At 39.9% G+C, this 20,469-nt stretch overlaps 1 protein-coding gene across 2 annotated transcripts; it reads right to left on the bottom strand.

The window, feature by feature from the left end:
* Positions 1-119: 119 nt before the first annotated feature.
* Positions 120-19,413, bottom strand: TMEM19 (transmembrane protein 19). 2 transcript variants are annotated; one of them, XM_067009756.1, is made up of 8 exons: positions 19,086-19,413; positions 18,683-18,721; positions 16,765-16,878; positions 8,826-8,963; positions 8,190-8,444; positions 7,134-7,343; positions 4,081-5,179; positions 120-3,845 (listed from the first exon to the last, which is right to left on the bottom strand). In XM_067009756.1, the coding sequence occupies exons 2-7, from the start codon at positions 18,708-18,710 to the stop codon at positions 5,013-5,015; spliced, it is 912 nt and encodes a 303-aa protein (XP_066865857.1). In that variant the 5' UTR covers positions 18,711-18,721; positions 19,086-19,413; the 3' UTR covers positions 120-3,845; positions 4,081-5,012. The 2 variants fall into 2 exon arrangements, with proteins under 2 accessions (XP_066865857.1, XP_066865856.1); XM_067009755.1 differs by having other exon boundaries at positions 18,683-19,413.
* Positions 19,414-20,469: the final 1,056 nt, after the last annotated feature.

The following is a 20,469-nucleotide window of genomic DNA, read 5'->3' as shown; positions in this document are numbered from 1 at the left end:
TTCTGGCTTGCAGAGTTTCTGCTGAAAGATCAGCTGTTAACCTTATGGGGATTCCCTTGTGTGTTATTTGTTGTTTTTCCCTTGCTGCTTTTAATATGTTTTCTTTGTATTTAATTTTTGATAGTTTGATTAATATGTGTCTTGGTGTGTTTCTCCTTGGATTTATCCTGTATGGGACTCTCTGTGCTTCCTGGACTTGATTGACTATTTCCTTTCCCATATTAGGGAAGTTTTCAACCATAATCTCTTCAAATATTTTCTCAGTCCCTTTCTTTTTCTCTTCTTCTTCTGGAACCCCTATAATTCGAATGTTGGTGTGTTTAATGTTGTCCTAGAGGTCTCTAAGACTGTCCTCAGTTCTTTTCATTCTTTTTTCTTTATTCTGCTCTGCAATAGTTATTTCCACTATTTTATCTTCCAGGTCACTTATCCGTTCTTCTGCCTCAGCTTTCTGCTAATGATCCCATCTAGAGTATTTTTCATTTCATTTATTGTGTTGCTCATCATTGCTTGCTTCCTCTTTATTTCTTCTAGGTCTTTGTTAAATGTTTCTTGCATTTTGTCTATTCTATTTCCAAGATTTTGGATCATCTTTACTATCAATATTCTGAATTCTTTTTCAGTTAGACTGCCTATTTCCTCTTCATTTGTTAGGTCTGGTGGGTTTTTACCTTGCTCCTTCATCTGCTGTGTGTTTTTCTGTCTTCTCATTTTGCTTACTGTGTTTGGGGTCTCCTTTTTGAAGGCTGCAGGTTCGTAGTTCCCATTGTTTTTGGTGTCTGTCCCCAGTGGCTAAGGTTGGTTCAGTGGGTTGAGTAGGTTTCCTGGTTGGGGGGACTAGTGCCTGTGTTCTGGTGGATGAGGCTGGATCTTGTCTTTATGGTGGGCAGGTCCACGTCTGGTGGTGTGTTTTGGGGTGTTGGTAGCCTTATTATAATTTTAGGCAGCCTCTCTGCTAATGGATGGGGCTGTAGTCCTGTCTTGCTAGTTGTTGGGCATAGGGTGTCCAGCACTGTAGCTTGCCGGTCATTGAGTGAAGCTGGGTCTTGGTGTTGAGATGGAGATCTCTGGGAGAGTTTCACTGTTTGATATTACATGGAGCTGGGAGGTCTCTTGTGGACCAGTGTCCTGAATTTGGTTCTCCCACCTCAGAGACACAGCCCTGACGCCTGGCTGGAGCACCAAGAGCCTTTAGTCCACACGGTTCAGAATAAAAGGGAGAAAAAATAGAAAGGAAAGAAAGGAAGGAAGGAAGAAAGGAAGGAAGGAAGGAAGAGAGAAAAGAAGAAAGGCAGAAAGAAAGGAAGAAAGAAAGAAAGAAGATAAAGTAGGGTAAAACAAAGTTATTAAAATAAAAAATAATTAAGAAGAAAAATGGTAAAAAGTAAAAAAAAAACAAAAAACAAAAAACAAAAACAAAAAAACAGGACGGTTAGAACCCTGGGACAAATGGTGAAAGCAAAGCTATACAGACAAAATCTCACACAGCAGCACACACATACACACTCATAGAAAGAGGAAAAGGGGAAAAAATAATTTATGTTGCTCCTAAAGTCCACCTCCTCAACTTGGGATATTTCGCTGTCTATTCAGGTTTTCCACAGATGCAGGGCACTTTAAGTTGACTGTGGAGCTTTAATCCGCTGCTTTTGAGGCTGCTAGGAGAGACTTCCCCCTTTCCTCTTTGTTTGCACAGCTCCTGGGGTTCACCTTTGGACTTGGCCCCGCCTCTGCATGTAGGTCATCCGAGGGCATCTGCTCTTCGCTCAGACAGTACGGGGTTAAAGGAGCAGCTGATTCAGGGGCTCTGGCACAGGCCAGGGGTAGGGAGGTGCATGGATGCGGGGTGAGCCTGCGGCGGCAGAGGCCAGCGTGATGTTGCACCAGCCTGAGGCGCACTGTGCGTTCTCCCGGGGAAGTTGTCCCTGGATCACGGGACCCTGGCAGTGGCGGGCTGCACAGGCTCCCGGGAGGGGAGGTGTGGAAAGTGACCTGTGCTTGCACACAGGCTTCTTGGTGCGCTAGCAGCAGCCTTAGTGTCTTATGCCTGTCTCTGGGGTCCGCACTGATAGCCGCGGCTCGTGCCCATTTCTGGAGCTCCTTTAAGCGGCACGCTGAATCCCCTCTCCTCGCACATCAGGAAATAAAGAAGCAAGAAAATGTCTCTTGTCTCTTTGGCAGCTCCGCGCCCATCTCTAGAGCTCCTTTAGCGGTGCGCTTAATCCCCTCTCCTCACGCCTCAGGAAGCAAAGAGGGAAGAAAAAAGGTCTCTTGCCTCTTCCGGCAGCTCCAGACTTCTCCCGGACTCCCTCCCGGCTAGCCGTGGTGCGCTCCAAAGTCTCATTTCCTTCTATGTCTGAAGTTTTGCCTCTTGCTGCCACTCTTTGCTCATGAGCTGTATCTCAGGTTGGACACCAGGGCCGACTGCAGGATGATGGGGATGTTGGAAGTGTAAAAGAGCTTGGGGTAGCTGCTGTACTGCCCTTGGTACTGGGCCAACTTAATGGGCAGATCCACACGAAATCCCTAAAAGGACAAATCCGTCTGCTTCTGTCTCTGGTACCAAGGGCTTTTTAGATTCTGGAGGCTTTCTGAAGAAGTGAAACAGTGCTGCTTCCTCTGTTACCTGAAGCTCGCGCCACAGTCTTCCGCCGCACCAGCACAGGAGCCCGCCACCCTGCTTCCGGGGTTAAGTCGTGGTGGGGAATCTTTTGGGATTTTTAAGTAAAATATTTTATAGGTACCCTATCACTTTTCTAAAATCTGAAAAATTTTGATTCCAAAACACAACTAGCCCTAGGTTTTCAAACAAAGGATTGTGAAGCAGTATGTCCCCAAACTGTTACTGATGTGGTGATTCTACCAAACCCCAAATGGCTCCAATGAGTATTTTTGCCCCAAAGTATGTCATGAGGATGAATCTCCAGGAAAAGAGAAAAGAGGCATGTTAGAACAGCTATAGGAATAAAGAGGCTGCACAAAAAACTGCCACAGGAATGATTTGGTAAGTGATGTAGCTGTAAATTTGTATAATTACCAGAAGCTATCCATCCATAAACATAGCACACGGCACTGCTGCTAATAGTTGTCTGCATAAAAATGAAAATTCCTACTCTTTTGAGACTTTTAGGTATAGGATATTCTTTTCTTTTTTATCTTTTTTTACTGACATACAACATTAGTTTCAGGTGTACAACACAATGATTTGACATTTGTGTACGGATATTATTTAGTAGTTCTCAACCTGTTTAAACATTAGACTATCCCAGGGAGGGAGCTTTCTAAAAATGACCCATGCATGGGTCTCACTTTCAGACATTTCGATTTACTTGGTCTAGAAAGGAGCCTTGACAACAGTGTTTTAAAAAAACTCCCTACATGACTCTAACGGGCAGCCAGAGCTTAAAAAGTCCCAGTACCCAGGCTGTACCCCAGACCAGACACAATCTTTGGGTGAAGCCCAGACACAAGTATTTTTTTAAAAGATGCTCAGGTGATGCCAATGTATACACAAAGCAGATGGGTTGCGACCCACTGAGTTTCTTGGCTTAAGGCTTAAGTGTGTCAACTGTTTTTTAAAAAATTCTTCCTGGACCAAGTCATTTCTAGATAATCACTGTAGCAGGGTCACCAACAAAGAAAATAAAGCTTTCTCCACTCTGATTGTGGCTTATTCAAGGAATCGCTCCTCAATTTTTCTATGAATGCAAAAGGGGAAGGGGAAGTAAGGTATGGAAATCACATGAGAAATATTTCAAAATACTTTAGCACAATAATCCATACTATGTTAAACCCCTTTAGTACGTACATCAAAGTGAAGAACAAAAGTGAAAAGTAGGGCTTCCCTGGTGGCGCAGTGGTTGAGAATCCGCCTGCCGATGCAGGGGATATGGGTTCGTGCCCCGGTACGGGAAGATCCCACATGCCGCGGAGCGGCTGGGCCCGTGAGCCATGGCCGCTGAGCCTGCACGTCCGGAGCCTGTGCCCCGCAACGGGAGAGGCCACAACAGTGAGAGGCCCGCGTACCACAAAAAAAAAAAAAAAAAAAAAAAAAAAAAAAAAGTGAAAAGTAGAATTCACTTTGGTTGAGGCTATATGTAAAGGAGAGCACAACTTAGAAGGTACATAATAGGAAATCATAGCATTTTCCAGTGAATTCTAGGACAGCAAATGAAATAATAATTGCAATAATTTTCCAGTGACTCTTTAAGTGGTCAAGATGCCAACGTAAATCAGTTTCCTAGGCAAATTTCAACGAAAGCTAGAAAATACATTAAAAATATTAAATTCAAGATAATTTCTGCTCAGAAATGAACTAAAACATATACTAAGGTGCATATTTTTTAGACATAAGATATACCTCTTTTCCTTTACCTAAAAATAAGTTTTTTCATGCATTCTAATGGTCACATGAAAAAGACATTTACTTTTTTTTCATCACTAACCCTGAGCAAGGAAGAGCAAACATGGAGTAGGCCTCGCAGCTCACCAGGAACCAAACTCCACACTTTTTACAATAATAAATGGCAAGTAATGGGAGAAGTCCAGGATACTACACTTATTCAGGCTTCCATACACATCGGTTTAAATACTTAAAACAGATACAACATTCGGATAATTGGCATGGTGACATTTCTCTGCCACAACTGAGCCATTTAAAAATTTTATCACTTTTAGTCCCTTTACTGATTTAAACAAACAAAACAAAATTTATATCTACCATGCAGGAACTTTCAGTTCAATATACAGGGACATTATAGTTTCATTGCTTAAGTTCCATTCAGCAGAAGAAAAATATGCATAAATTCTATGAGCCTTGTCTTTCAACAAAAAGATATTAGTTGTTACAATGGAGTCAGAGAGAGGAAAAATGTGGAGTTCCACTGTAATGGAATAGAGGAGAAGCTGGCATTTCTGCTTTTTCATTACAATTACTCTTCTTGGGATGAAACTTGGAATTGCAAATTTAGCTGAATTTACCGAAGTTTTAATTTTTGTAAATGAAATAAAATTCACTGTCTGGGCCAAAAACCCCAAGCAGCTGCTGTTGGGAGCAAGAGGGCGACAAGGACAGAAGAAAACAGATTCACGGCATTGTTATCAAGAATGGGTTTCCCTGCTATGTACTTCACCTCATTCGCTGGGCTGCTGACCACCATGCCAGTGCTTTCATCCAAACCTGGAATGAAAAAGAAGCAAGTGAGGTGGAAAATCCAAATGACTTGAAAAAAAAAAAATTAGCTTTCTCCTCCAAAGGAGATAATCTTTCAAAGATTCTCAGCCATTCGTAAAATGACTTTAGAGGATAATGTATATGGTGAGTGATACGGAACCCATGATTACAAAAGGTCTCTTTGAATAAATGGGTTTCAATACACCTCAATACTGCTCTCTCAACAATGCTGGAGTTCTTTCCAAAGTATAAGGGAGAAACTGAAAAGCAGAGATGGCATGAAACCGGCAGACAGGGCTTGCCTTCCCAGTGGCTCCCCCCCCAAGACCAACCCGTGAGACTCCTGAGAATAGGAGCCTCTACAATGGATACCCAGGAATAGCAAGGTGCTTACACAAAGGCGGCATACAAAGATGAATCTAATCTGCTCCCAGCCCACATTTTTTTCCCCAACCCACTCAATATGATCAGAAACTTCCCAGTTAGAGCCCAGTTTAGAATAAAACCTAGGCTCTTTAAAAAAACGTGTAATGGGGGTGTGTGTGTGTGTGTGCATATATGGTTACTAACCCTTTAGTATAAATTAAAATCAGATTACTTCCTCCTCAGCATCTAGATAAGACTAATGAACCTGAGAGAACAAATGTTCTGGTGGTGGAAAGGGGAGTGGAAGGACAAGTCGATTATCTTGGGACATAAAGGGAACTGGGGGCATTGTATTCAGGGAACCATCCTCCAGATGTCTAGCCTCTTCACTGTATGAATCAAAGGAGAAAACGTGGTTGGTTAGAGGGTGGAGCAGATACACACCTAACAGAACATGTCAGTACACTGACATGACAGGAGAGCCTTAGATGCAAAGCACAGAAAATTCTGGAGAAAACTGACTCTCCCATATATCTTGAGTGGGACTAAAAACTCACTGGGGAGGATAGCAAACATGATGTCACAGTAGAAAAGTACATCATATGTGTATAGTCAGATTATTAGAATAATTATTTCTCAAATGGACTTGGAAAATAAATGGAAGGAGGGGCATTATAATGATCTGACTCCAAACTTCTGCTTCTGTGGGATTAGGTAAAGTCCCATAAGCAAAAGCATCTGTCTCCTGCACCATCCTATCTCCCTGCATAGCTTCTACTCATTGTTCTGTAGGAGTAATTCTCTTTCAATCAATTTAACACAAAGGAATGAGAAATTCAAAATGGTAGAGGAGACTTTGCTCTTTCATTCTGGGTCCCCCAACAACCTGTGTCTTGGCAATTGTTTTTATTATCACATATCTTTTTTTCCCTTTTCCATATCTCTTCCCCATTTCTTTCTTTTTTTAAAAGATTTATTTATTTTTGGCTGCGTAGGGACTTAGTTGCAGCACGCGGGCTCTTCGTTGTGGTGCGCGGGCTTCTCTCTAGCTGTGGTGTGTGGGTTTTCTCTTCTCTAGTTGTGGCATGCAGGCTCCAGGGCGCTAGGGCTCTGTAGTTTGTGGCACGCAGCCTCTCGAGTTGAGGCGTGCGAGCTCAGTAGTCATGGCACGTGGGCTTAGTTGCCCCGCGGCATGTGGGATCTTAGTTCCCTGACCAGGGATTGAACATGCATCCCCTGCACTGTAAGGCAGATTCTTTACCACTGGACCACCAGGGAAGTTCCCCCCCTTTTTTTAAGGACACATTTATTCAGTGTCATGATCAGACTACTGCATTTAACAATCAAAAGCATGGGTGAAAAAAACAACCCTACATTAAAAATCCTTTTGTTGTAATGCTCTACACTTTCCACAGAAAAGAAACTAAAATAACTTGTTATACAATCAGTCAAAAATACAGCCCTCGAATTTTTTGCCCATAAACATGAGTGTTGTCTAAGACATATCTTCTTTGTAGCAGCTAGGCCCTGACACCACTGAGTTCCCATTTCTTTAATACACCAGTAAGTTACAACAATAAGGTAATGTTCTTACCACTAAATTGCATGGTAGCTCCTAAATACGAATCCACAATTGATCCTAGTAATCCAGCCAGACCTCCAAATGCAATAATTGGCCACTGAGGAGCAGAAATGTCTAAATCATTAACAAAAACCAACTGCGTGAGGAAGTATGCAATGCCCACAAAGGTCCCACCAAGGAGACTGGAGGCAAGGCCCACCATCGTAACTCCTCCGTTGGTCCCTAAAGAAGAACATGGATAAAATCATCTGGTTAACAATCAGCAAACACATAAAGTCAAAAAATCAAAACATTTTGGTACCTATCTAATCAAGACTAATTTAAAGAAAGGGTTCACTTTGATGCAATCCAAAGACCATCCTACTTAGAAAACAGGCTTTTCTCCTCAGTAACTCCTGACATTCTAAGCAGTGATGTGGAATAGTTTAGTAGAGCTAGACTGCCTGGTTTCAATCTTAGTCCTGTCATTTCCAAGTCTGGTTACTGTGGTGAAGTTACCTAACTTCTCTATGCCTTAGTTTACTCATTTGTAAGATGTAAACAATAAAAGGACCAATTCACATGATTATTAAGAATAAACAGTAATCCATGGAGAGCAGTTAGAACACTGTTTTGCACATAGTAGGTACTCAAATATGTTAACTGTTATGATGATGACGATGATGATGAAGGGGAAAAGAAGAAGGAAAATGAGAGGAAGGAGGAGGAGACAATGATAAAGTACTAGTAGCAGTACTTGTAGTAGTAGTTGATAATGATAATGGGGAAATGAGATATACATTGAAGCACTAATCACATAACAGGCCCCCAAGAAATACTGTATCAGTTCCTTCCTTTTCCTTTTCCACTGATAAGCCTGTGGGCCAATCTCTATGTTTGTATATTGTTTATCTAGGAATTACTAACACTTCCTGCAATTATTATTTATTATCACCAATTTAGTATCCTATAGCCATTTTCCAATTAAGGAGACAAACTGAAATTCTTAAAAGGCTTTTAAATAAGAAACACAATAAATCAAGAGGCTTTTTGTTCATTTTTGTTTTGTAAAGAAACTTAAATACTCACCTACTGGAACTTTCTCCCAGGTTGTTATCAGCCTCGGTGGACTTTTACTCAGAACAGTGCCAACTTCTGAAGCCCATGTGTCTCCAGCAGAGCAGGCCAGTGCAGCCAAGAGAGACAAACACATCCAAGAAGCAGTGTGCTGCTTGGAAAAATCTATTGGGATTTCCCCAGGGCCATTTTCTATCATGTATAGCAGGGCCAGCTCTGTGGGCACAGCTCCATTACAGAATACCTGAATCCAATTCCTCTGCCCACCTAGGAACAAACAAGGGAGTGAAAAGGACAAAAAAATGTTTTCTCCTCAGGAGGAAAATCATGCATTTATAGGAACTTACATTTCAAAACTTAAGAAAAGAAAAATGACTAAAATTTCAAAAGTGACTAAAAGTGGGATGGTAACTTTGCCCACATCCTATATTGTTTTAGAATAATTAATGATAGACTTCAGTATTTCTAAAATTCTGCCGTTATTTGCTATTGTGATAAAGTAATGATAAACGATATCAAGCTACTACTAAAGTAATTCTCATTAAATTTATGTTTTGATAGTCTAAACATGTTCTGATTAAAAGCTTTGATATGTTAAGATGAAATAGGGTTACTATTTTAAGTAACATTAAACATAATTCGTTCTACCTTCCTTGTATTCTGAATCTAGACGTTTCTTTGTTTCTCCCTTCCATTTAGTAAGTCTTGAGGAAGAAAGAAAAAACATCAGCAAAGAGGTGAAAAAGCTGAAATTTGCAACGGTTAGGATAAATCCGACCACGAGCCCTGAAAGAAACACATATATACACAAAATTACACTTAGTCCATACATTTATGCTGTGAAAAAAAAGAATGATTTTTTTCCCGTTATTTTCATATTATAACTGGAAATGTTCATTTCCCATACATTTACATTTTTACCAACTAAGATATTACCAAACAGTATAGGGTCTTTCAAGTTTCTATTTTTTACATTTTCCCCACATAGCCTGCGATTTTTTTCTACTTTACAAGGAAAATTCAATAAACAGAGCATCCAAGAATAAATCTGGGAGAGAGAGGCATATAGAAAACAAATTCCAACATGGCAGAAGTAAGTCTCTCCTTATTAGTAATTATTTTAAATGTAAATGGGTTAAATGATCCAATCAAAAGACGGAGATTGGCAAAATGGATAAAAATACGTGGTCCAACTAATGCTGTCTACAAGAGACTCACTTTAAATCCAAAGACACAAATAGTTCGAAAGTAAAAGGATTGAAAAAGATAATCCATGCAAATAAGTGACCAAAAGACAGCAGCGGTGGCTATACTAATATCAGACAAAATAGACAAGCTCAATACAGTATTCATGTGACATGACCTCCCTCTCTCCCTCTTTTTTTTTTTTTTTTTTTTAGCATTTCTTTTCTTTTGGGCATAACAAAATGCTCGAGGCTCATCTTAGACCTATCTTGCCCCAGTCCTGGAAGCAGCCATTTCTCTGAGGAGCTCTGGTTCATTATAGTGGGGAACGGACAGTAGAGGTCAAAATCTAGGCTCATGGTATGTTCATTGCTACTGGGGTATATTTGCTTTTTGTGGACAAAGCAAGTGAATACACACACATACAAATATACACACATGCATATATATGCATGCTTATATATGGGCAAATATACATGTGTATACACATACACATAAATATTTTGGAAATCACAAGATCACACCAGTAACTCCAATTCCAATCTATCTCCACAGGTTCTCTCTTGCTTTTCCCCATTCCATATTTGTATGCCATTTTCCTTAGTTAGAACTCTGGCCTCAAACAACAATGACAATTTCACTCATCTGCTCAATCCTCTATTACATCTAAAAAACTGTTTTAGAATTGCTTCACCCATACTACAACAAAAACAAACCTACTTAAAATAGTTTAAGATTTCTTTGTAATTCTCCCCTTCCTGTAACGTCAGACTGAAGGAATAAATAATATGGTTAAATACTGGATCCATAAGTTACACTTTTTCTTTTTCTCCCTTCAGTGTGCTTATAGTATTCATTTAAAATACAGTTGGGTTCATCTGTTTTAGTTTGCTTTCAGTTTTAGATCCCCCCCCAACTTCACTGATATTCTTTTTTTTTTTTTTTTCCTTGGTACGCGGGCCTCTCACTGCTGTGGCCTCTCCCGCTGCGGAGCACAGGCTCCAGACACGCAGGCTCAGCGGCCATGGGTCCCGGGCCCAGCCGCTCCGCGGCATGTGGGATCCTCCCAGACCGGGGCACGAACCCGCGTCCCCTGCACCGGCAGGCGGGCTCTCAACCACTGCGCCACCAGGGAAGTCCCATCACTGATATTCTTAAACATGCTTTTAAAAGTCACACTTACACAAAAAGGTATATTTAGACAGGTGTCACTTCCTCCCATGTCCCTTCTGCCCCTCCCTCTATATTTTGCTCTCTTTCCATTCTTTGTATGTATTCAACATCACTGTTCTCCAGTTTATCATTCCTGTGTTTTCTTTTATGAAGATAAGCAGATATATGCATGTTTTCTTATTTTTCCTTCTTCCTTACACAAAAGGTAGCATTCTCTGTATGTGATTTTGAACTTTCAAGCACTCTTTTGACAATTTTATCTTCCTTCTTTCAGGGAGAGAATGTGCTAGTCTGCCACTGAGTACTCAGATCAGTGGCACCCAAGAGTGGCAACCATGGGGTTCATGGTTGACAATTTCTGCTCTCTGTAACTCTTAAGATAAATAGATTGAGTTTTGCTATATGAAGATTTTCATTAAATAACACAATAAGCAAAGTTCTACTAGGTAACAAAATAGATATTAAATAATTATTAAATAGGTTACCATGTATTTAATAAATAAGTATTAAATAACAGAACAAGGGACCAGGTTCCTATTTCTGTAGCAATAGGAAATTTTCTTTTGGTTAGCTCCATCCTGACTGATTGATCCATCCAGAGATACTCAGTTATTGGCATTTTACTTATGTTTAGTACTTCTTTACTGAGAGTGCAAGAAATCGCTATAATGCTGTACAAAGTAAAATAAAGTGCTTCAGCTCTGGAGTTGAACAGTCTCGAGTTAAAATCTTGACTCTTCCACTTACTTCTGCATGACTAGATGTTACCTAACTTTAAGGCTCAATTTCTCATTGGTGTATTAAGAAGAAGAATTCCTATCTCACTGGCTTGACGTGAAAAGTTAAATGAGATAATTTTTATAATATGCTTATTATAAACCCAGCATGTAAGAGGCCTGTAATAAATGTTAACTAATATCATTGGCAATAATGGCAGTTACAGTGGCAAAACCTCAACAAGAACATCATTATTATTGCAATTATGTGTTATTATTATAATAATAAGGATGAATATTATTATGTTACCCAACCTTTAATTTTTTTCAATTGTTTTTAAATATATTACAAAATTACTACATGGGTATTGGAGGGGAAAGCCGAAACATACAGAAGTCAAAGTGTCTCTTTCCCTCACCACCGCCACTCCCATCCCTTTTCCATGGACAGTCACTGTTAACAATTTGTTCCATAGTCTTAAGCACACCCAAAGTGAGATGGCCCGAAAAAAAACCTACACTGATATGCTACAAAAAGGCATCTACATCCTTTTCACTTCAAACACCTCAAAATATCACATGAAGTGATCAGTGTTCAAGGTGATGACGGGTTCGGAATGAGGAAATAAATTGAAGTTAATGTGCTTTGAAGGAATGATTTCTTTTATGTAGTCTAAAAAATATCTTAGAACTTTTTGCATCTCCCAGTTTTGACAATTTTTAGATTAGTAACTGCTAACGTCACTTGGTGCCTTTTCCACCTCTTCAACCCACCTCTATCATCTTTAATTGTCCGTGCTAAGGAGTTAATTTGCATAACAATAGGATGCTCCCAAAGACTGTGAAGACTCAAGAATTATGGCTGCCTTCTGAGCTTAAAACAGGTAAATTCTATAACTGGCAGATGCCATCTAGGGAAGTAAAACAACACTGTCTACAGATGTCTTTGATAGTGGGAGTAGAGTTACCCAAAATTCCAACCAAGGGGACCTGGGAATAATATCTGGGAGACAGGAAAGGGAAAGGTAGGACTGGAATTTTATAACTTACTAAACTCAAACGTAATCAATTATATCGTAAGTAATTTGCCTAGAGAAAGACTATGGGAATAAAAAGAAGGCTGGTTAGTCCAAAATATAGAATATGAAGGCCAAGAGAACCAGAGGTTGGCAGACTTAAATACTATATAAGGGACAGGACTGTTTGACCTGTAGATTTGCATTACTGACTGTTTCTCAGACTCTGTACTCTGCCAAAGCAACCTTCTCATTACAATCTGACTTCTCAAGTGGTCTGACTGCAAGAGAATCGGACATGTCTGAACAGTGATGTTTGTATTCCAGTTGGGCCAGTAGTTCTATATTTTATCAGATTAATAAAGTAGCATTCTGGCTCATATATTAGTCTCTTATAACAATGGCAACATTAACCAGTTTTCTTGGCTCCAATAAACTCCGGGTACCTGATAGAATGAGGTTTCTATTTCAAAAGACTGAACGCCAGATCCGAATTATGATAACCAAAGAGGTAAGGCCATCCTTGTGAGACCACACAGAGCACAACCACTGGCCCTTCCTGACAACACCTCATTGGCTGTGCACTTCCATTACACTTACAGCATCTCTTTCTGGGGATTAAATGCCTCAAACCCATCTTACTTATCACCTGTCTCCTCTGACAGTGGGATTTTTATCTATTTTGTTCATTACTAAGTCTTCAGTGCCCAGAACAATGTCTGGCATACAGGGGATCCTTACTAAATATTTGTTGAATGAATGAATTAAAAAAATGGGAAACCATTAAGCCTAAGCGTCTTGACAAGTGAAATTAAATTTAAACTTGTCAAGCCAAGAGACTGATGACAAACTGTCCACACAGGCATGTTCAAAGGAACACACTGAATAACTAGACTAGACAACACTTTCTTGGAGCAAATCACCTGCACAGTGCTTTACAGTTTACAAGTACATTCTCACATAACCCCTCATGTGATCCTCTCCTTATTCTAGAAGCATTCTTTCTCTCAAGGAGACAAGAGCCCTTCACTTCAGTGTCCACCCTAAGCCCTGCCTCAACCCCTCCCCTCTTCCTTCAACACTGAGGTATATGTTCCTGTGTCATGGAGGACTCTAAATACCCAGATCCTGAGGAAGTTCTGGAACTCTTCTCAATCCCTAGCACACTAAAGACATGATATGGCAAACCTTAGTAAAATTCCTATGACTGTAATAGTAGTTGTGGAAGGAAAACAATACTAACATTTATAAAATACATGTTATTATTTTATGAGTGCCAGGTCCTGTGCTAAGCATTTTACATGTATGACTCCTCATGATAAGTCAATGCTATAGATAATATTATTCCCTCTAATTTTATGGGTGGGAAAATTATAACACAAAGTTTAAGTGACTTGCAGTCATACTTCAGGGCAGTATTCCCAAGTACTATGATATACCTTGAGTCAACATTACAGTTTTTTGTCCTTAAGGGAAAAAAAAAGCTCCAAACTAAAAAGATACCAAAATTCCACAGAATGCAATGATTAGGAAAAGGGTAGTGGTTTTAAAATCAGTCTACATATATTTCCTAAGCACTATTATAAGAGCATGTAGCACTATTCAAAAAAGCTTAGGACACAGAAGCATATGATACACTCTGTGTCTTTGGGGAGTTTATTGTATAATACTTTAGAGTTTAAAAAGATATGTTGTCCCACACATTACCTTGTTTGAACCTCACCAATAAGCCCATAAGGACCCATTTCATAGGAGATGAAGAAAGTGAGTCTCTGAGGAGTTACGTGACATGGACAAGTTCACAAAGATAGCAGGTGGCAATGCTACAATTCAAATATATATCTTTTAATTCTTTATTTTTAAAGTGTTTACTGAATTTGTTATAATATTGCTTCTGTTTTATGTTTTGATTTTTTGGCCACAAGGCATGTGGGATCTTAGCTCTCAGACCAGAGATCCAACCCACTCCCCCTGCACTGGAAGGTGAAGTCTTAATCACTGGAACACCAGGGAAGTCCCTATATCTTCTAATTCTAAATCAAGCCAGGTAGGAGAGGAGTAGAGGCCCAAGGGCTAGGAGGCAGAAAAGGAAATGGTAGTAGGAAAGAAAAAAAAGTGGAGATCAGAAAAGTAAGAGGAGAAACAGTATCATATACAGCATGGAAGCCAAAGGAAGACAGTACTTCAAGAAGAACTTGACGCTTCTTCCCACAGGTCAAGAATAATGAAAACCAAGGCAAGGCTACCTGAGAAAGGACATTTTTAGCAAAGCATAACTCTAAATTATTATATTCAAGCAGAGATTGCTCAGATTATTTGCTATCTGCTAAAGTGCTAACAACAGATTTCTCAATTTCTCAACAGAACTTGAACAGTGTATCTCAATTATGAAGAAGGAAAATGAGCATGATTCTGAAGAACTGTGCCTATTAATAACAAGCACCCTATACATGTTGGCTATGTGCTAGGCTCTGAGCTAAAAACTTTATAGTAATTATCTCATTTAATTCTTACTGCAATCCTAAGAATGAAATCAGGGGTGGATCAAGATTTTGTGGGTCCTGAAGCTTATAAATTCGGGGCCCTCTTTTTTTAAAAAAAGCACAAAAATATCTTTTACCTCTGTAAAATTTACAAAACAAGAAGACCATGAGAGCACATTGCTAGGGCTCTTCCTAGAACCTTGAAAGGTACCATTGCAAATGAAATGCCATGAAGTTTAAGCTTTATTACTTTCATGATTTGTCCTTCTCTAGGTTAGATTTTTTTAATGCACAGGAAGCATTTATTTATTTTTTGAAATTTTTAAAAATTGAAGTATAGTTGATTTACAATGCTGCATTAATTTCTAGGTTAGATATTAAAAACTCATTTCTCTGAAGAGAAAACTGAGGTACAGAGAGGTTACGTGACTTTTCCAAAACTATAACTATTACTCAAACTCAACCTGCCTGATTCTAGTGCTTGTTCTTTTGCCTATCAGGCTATCTTGGCTCCGTGAAGGCCTGCTCTAGTTTATAAAACTTTATGAAACATCTGCTTTATGTGAACACAGAGGGGATAGGGTGTCTCTACAGTGCATTAGGGCTAATGATCATCAGCATTTTGAAGGCTGGGTAGGCAGCTTCAAGACCTGCCAGTTCTAACTAATCCTTATCCTGTAGTGATCTCAGCCTAAAGGAAGTATTTGGTGGTGGGCGGGGGTGATGGAAATCCTCATGTCTTGGGGCTTATAACACTGGTAGGATATGAAAATCCCAAAGTCAGATCAGATCCCATCAATCCCCTGGTTCAAGGCAGGGGGGAATCTAGTTTGGGATAAAATCGTTACTGTGTCCTGATAAGCCCTGTATTATCTGGCCCTTACCTATTTCTTCAACTTTATCTTACTCTACTTTTCCTTTTCTTCCTATTTTCCAGTCATATGAGCCTTATTCTCACCCCTGAACAAGCCAGGCTTGAACATGTCAGGGCCTTTCTACTTGTTCTGTCAGCGGAACATGGTTCTCTCAGATCTTCTCATTTCTGACTTCTTCAGGTCCCAGTTCAAAACTACCTCTTTAGAAGAAAGGTTAATCCAGACCCTATCCACAGAAGAACGCCCCACATTCCCCAATATACACAGTTTATTATCTTTAATTTTTTTCTCATAAACTTTATAGTTATATTAAGTTTTATGTATTTTACTTGTTTATTATCTATCTGTACTAAAGAATAAAAGTTCCATAAAGTCTGAAATCAGCTATATCCCCAGTTTCTAGAAGAGTGGCACACAGTAACTGCTCAACAAATATTTGCTAGAAGAATAAATGGCCTGTCCCCATCTCAATTCTGAAAAATGAATCAAGAATACTCAGTTCGGACTACTCTGCCTGAGGCTACAAATAGCAATTTCCAAGTGCTATTCTTCTCAATGGCTCCTCTATTTTACCTCGTGGAAAAATGTTCCAATGTTTCTGCTAGCAAGAAATTTAATCCAACTCAGGAGCAGAATAACCGAGGTCCTCAAAAGTCTATCCTACTGGGCTTCCCTGGTGGCGCAGTGGTTGAGAGTCCGCCTGCCGATGCAGGGGACACGGGTTCGTGCCCCGGTCCGGGAAGATACCACGTGCGGCGGAGCGGCTGGGCCCGTGAGCCATGGCCGCTGAGCCTGCGCGTCCGGAGCCTGTGCTCCTCAACGGGAGAGGCCACAACAGGAGAGGCCACAACAGTGATAGGCCCGCGTACCGCAAAAAAAAAAAAAAAAAAAAAAAGTCTATCCTACTAATATAGTTGTTATCAATTACAAGGTTCAATTTGTACATCACACTAAAAGGGTATGTTAGTATCTGAAATTTTGACAGAATAGTAAAGTTGAGTAATGCATAATTTTAGCATTGTCTAAAATATGCAACATTGTGATTTATAGGTTCATATATTCAGAATTTAGAAAACATGAGTTTAAATTATATAAGCAAGCACTTATTATATGGTTAAACATTCAAAAGAAAAACATACCTCCTAAAGCCCCAGTATGATTTAGACTTTTCTTTTTAAAGCCATTAGAGACGATCAAAACAGGAACAACAAGAGAAAACAGCCAACGCCAAGGAGAAATAGGCTGTAAGTTACCTGAAAAATTATAAAGGTAGAGCATAAATTGTATGAAGCCTACACAGGTTAGCCTTGGCTGCAAGCTTTGATAACTGCATTCTGGATTAAAATACTGTGGTAAGTAGAGAAAATGAGATAAAGCCACCAAAGTAAAATATTCATGTTGAGAATTACATATTTTCAGAGAGACAATCCTAGCGGGGAATGACCAAATAAGTCCTGTCCAAGTTTAGAGAACCATTTACAACTATTTATAATAATGGGTATTTGATAGATATTTGGAGATTTGAAATGAAGCTCTGGTTCTTTATTTTTTTGGAAAGGAGGCATGTATTCATTCTCAAGAACTGTATAGAACAAACACCTATCTTAACAGGATCCAATTAATCCTCTCTCTACCTTTCACAGAGATTTTTTTTAAAAAGTTAACATTCCCACAGGCTACACACCTCAGGACTCAAAGGTTAGCAACTGATTTTTCCAAAGGTTGCATCCAGCTCACAGATGTTTTATTTAGCTAGCATAATTTTTTCAATTTGAATCAATATTTAAAGATTAGGAAATTTTGTATAAAAATCCAGATTCTTCTTTTCTGTTTTAAAAACTGAAGTTCAGGCCCACGTGGCAGAATTGACTACAGGTGAAGAGAAGCCACCTCCTTTAGACAGGTCATGGCTTTCCCATTTAAAGTTCCCGCCATTCCTGACAGACTTCTAAACACCAAGGCTGAGTGATTATAGTAAAGAAAAGTGTGAACTATTGCTTGTGCTCAGGTTTCTATCAAGAATTGGAAAATGCAAGACAAAGAGGGTGAAATGTTAAAAAAAAAAATTGGGAAAATCCTATTTCTAGAAGTGTAAACTGTTCCCATGTGTTTAATACACAAAGTAAAGCCTTGGACGGCTTCACTTATCTGCATCAGGTGCCTGGCCCCAAGGGGTCACTTCAATTTACAAATCCTGATTTTTTTCTATGTAGTTCAAATCATAGTTAATACTGGCATTAAGGAGAATCTTCTCACATACCTCTCCTCCCCGAGCCCTCATCCCCTACTGGGAATCATGAATGAACAGCCCTGAAAGCACGTGTACCCTGGAGAACACGCACTCGATTATTCACATGTTTCTTTGCAAAAGGACTAAGGTCTAAAAAGGTAATCATTTATGATAAAACCATTTATAAGAGTTTACTTTCTCACTCTGTTTTTCACTTTTCCTTTGAACTGAACGGTATTCTGTTTTTATAAAGGGGTACCAAGGAAGTTTGTATAAAGACATACTTATGCTCTAAGGCAGTTTCAAAATCTTAAAGATTTGAGTTCAGAGTACCTCATATTTATGCAAATTGGCTTCAGCCTTTAAAACAAGGCTGTTCTTTTGCAGTGACCAAACAGCACACATATCTTCCAAATCTCCAAATGTAAACATTGTATCATCATTTACTTTTACTTTTTTTTTACAGGACACATGAAACTGATAAACTACCTTACTAATATTCTTATTAAAAGCATCACTGCAATTGCTTTGCAAAATTATGTTTAACCTCACTTATTTTTCACCAAGCTAGATGTAATAATTACATGAAATATAAGACATATTTTGGAACCGGTATAACTAGTATTATGACAAGCATTATTTACTAAAAGTTTTAAAACGTTCAAGGCACTGCATATTTCCATGTTAGTAAATGCAAATCAGGCCGTGGAAATTAAATAAACACAACAGTTTATAAGCAGAGGATATGAGTTTTGGCTTCCACAATGGTACTTTCTAAATTTCACCGATTAGATTATAGAAAGACAATTTAGAACATTCATACTCACCATAATAGGTGCTTGCAGTCATAGACATAATCCAGAAAGCTAAAGAAATGCAAATGATCAGACTCAATATAACTATATTAGTTATCATCTCTATGTATTTTTTGTATGTATTGTGGTCAAGATCTGTCATGAAAAATACGAGTATTAACACTTGCGGGAGAAAATATCTCGCGTTTCTGAGAAAAATAGTCATTTAAGTTGCCAGCAAAACATTCGTGTAGAGGCGAACATAAATGCCAACATCTTCCACCGTCCGATAAAATAATATAAACCCAAACTATTTCCGGAACCTGGGCTGGTGGGGCGCTGCCGCAGAAGCCTGGGCGAGGTTAACCCCTCCCTGGGAGAGCAAACCGCAACCTATCAGACAGTGTCGGCCTCACAGACCGCGGTCCCTTCACACCTGAACTTCGCAGCAGGGAAGGTGAAAGGGAAGCGGAGACAGCCAATCAGCGGCCCGGGAGGGCGAGCTCCGCCCCCACCGCCCGCCCACGCGCCGACGCTAGGGGCCAACGAAGCAGAGAGGCGAGGCGCGGGGTCGGAATTTGGGGTGTCCCGGCGGCAAGCCCCGAGTGACGGAGTGCGGTCACTCTCGACGGCCGCCCGCGCGGCCCTAGAAGGCGGGTCCAGGGGCCCAGGGCTGAGGACCCTGGAGCTCAGCTCGCTCCTCTCCGCTTGTCAGCGACCCGTGGCTCGCCTCCTGCGCGCCTGCGCCGCAGCCACCCGTGGGCGTCGCCTCGCTCACGTGAGCGTTTAAAGGGCGGCTCCGAGGGCTAGAGGACCAAGCAAGGACTGCCGTCGGCAGGGCCCTGTACGTTTGTGATGCTCCTTAGAGTCTGGACCCTTGGAACACCTATAAAGGTTTTGTGTTTGAGGACATACCCAAACGCTGAAAAGTGAAACCACCACCAAGGCAGTAACAGAATAGAGGAATGAAAGCAAGTGAACTTAGACCCAGTGGACCATGTCAAGCATCAGATTCTAATGCTTTTTCATCTGTGAACAGTTCATGGCATACAATATTATGGACTTTTTAGGGGTGGGGGATATATTGGGCTAGAAAGGGAATTTTATAACTGAGAAGATCACTTAAAAACAGCACCTGTAAGGTGCCGGACACTGTTAGACGCTGGAGATGTAAAGATAGCTCGACATAGTTCCTGCTATTGAATTCTCATGTAATTATTACGTGGAACATTGTGGAAATTGTTCCCGCACCTCTCCTATTTAAAGTCTGTGCACTCAGTCAATTCACTTAGAAAGCAGAACGGCTTGTCACCTTAAACATCTGAATCTTGTGGCTGATTTCACGTTTTAATTAATTTTTGTTTGCTGGGTTAACAGTAACTAATTGATAATTACATTATATTCTGAACTTTTTCAGTTAATTGCTGACAGTGTAAAAAGAGGAAGCAACTCACTTTCAGACATAGTACCCAAATGTGTTTTAACCTGCTAAAAGTAATTACTTTTTGAAAACTCACACTGTATTATATGCCAAGACTATTTGAAGCCCTTTCCTTTGGTAAGGCATCCGATTAATTACCTGAGAACCAAATTTGTGAAGTAGGACTAAATAGTAGTGGACTTCTCTTACTGTATGCATATGTAGTCTTTATGCAGAAATTATGTGCCCACTTAAGTTTTGTCTGGGTTTGTTCAGCACAGGTAAGTAATTGGATTACCTTAGAAAGCTTACTGGCCAATATTAGTGATACTAGACAATTAGGCATAGTTATTATTAATAAAAGCTAATGTTTTTGTGGTTTGCATAGTGACCTTGTTTT

Source organism: Kogia breviceps, chromosome 12 (genome assembly GCF_026419965.1).
Source record: "Kogia breviceps isolate mKogBre1 chromosome 12, mKogBre1 haplotype 1, whole genome shotgun sequence".
NCBI classification, from domain to species: Eukaryota; Metazoa; Chordata; class Mammalia; order Artiodactyla; family Physeteridae; genus Kogia; species Kogia breviceps.
Note: the sequence above shows the minus strand (reverse complement) of the source record. Positions and strands in the feature narration are given on the sequence as shown.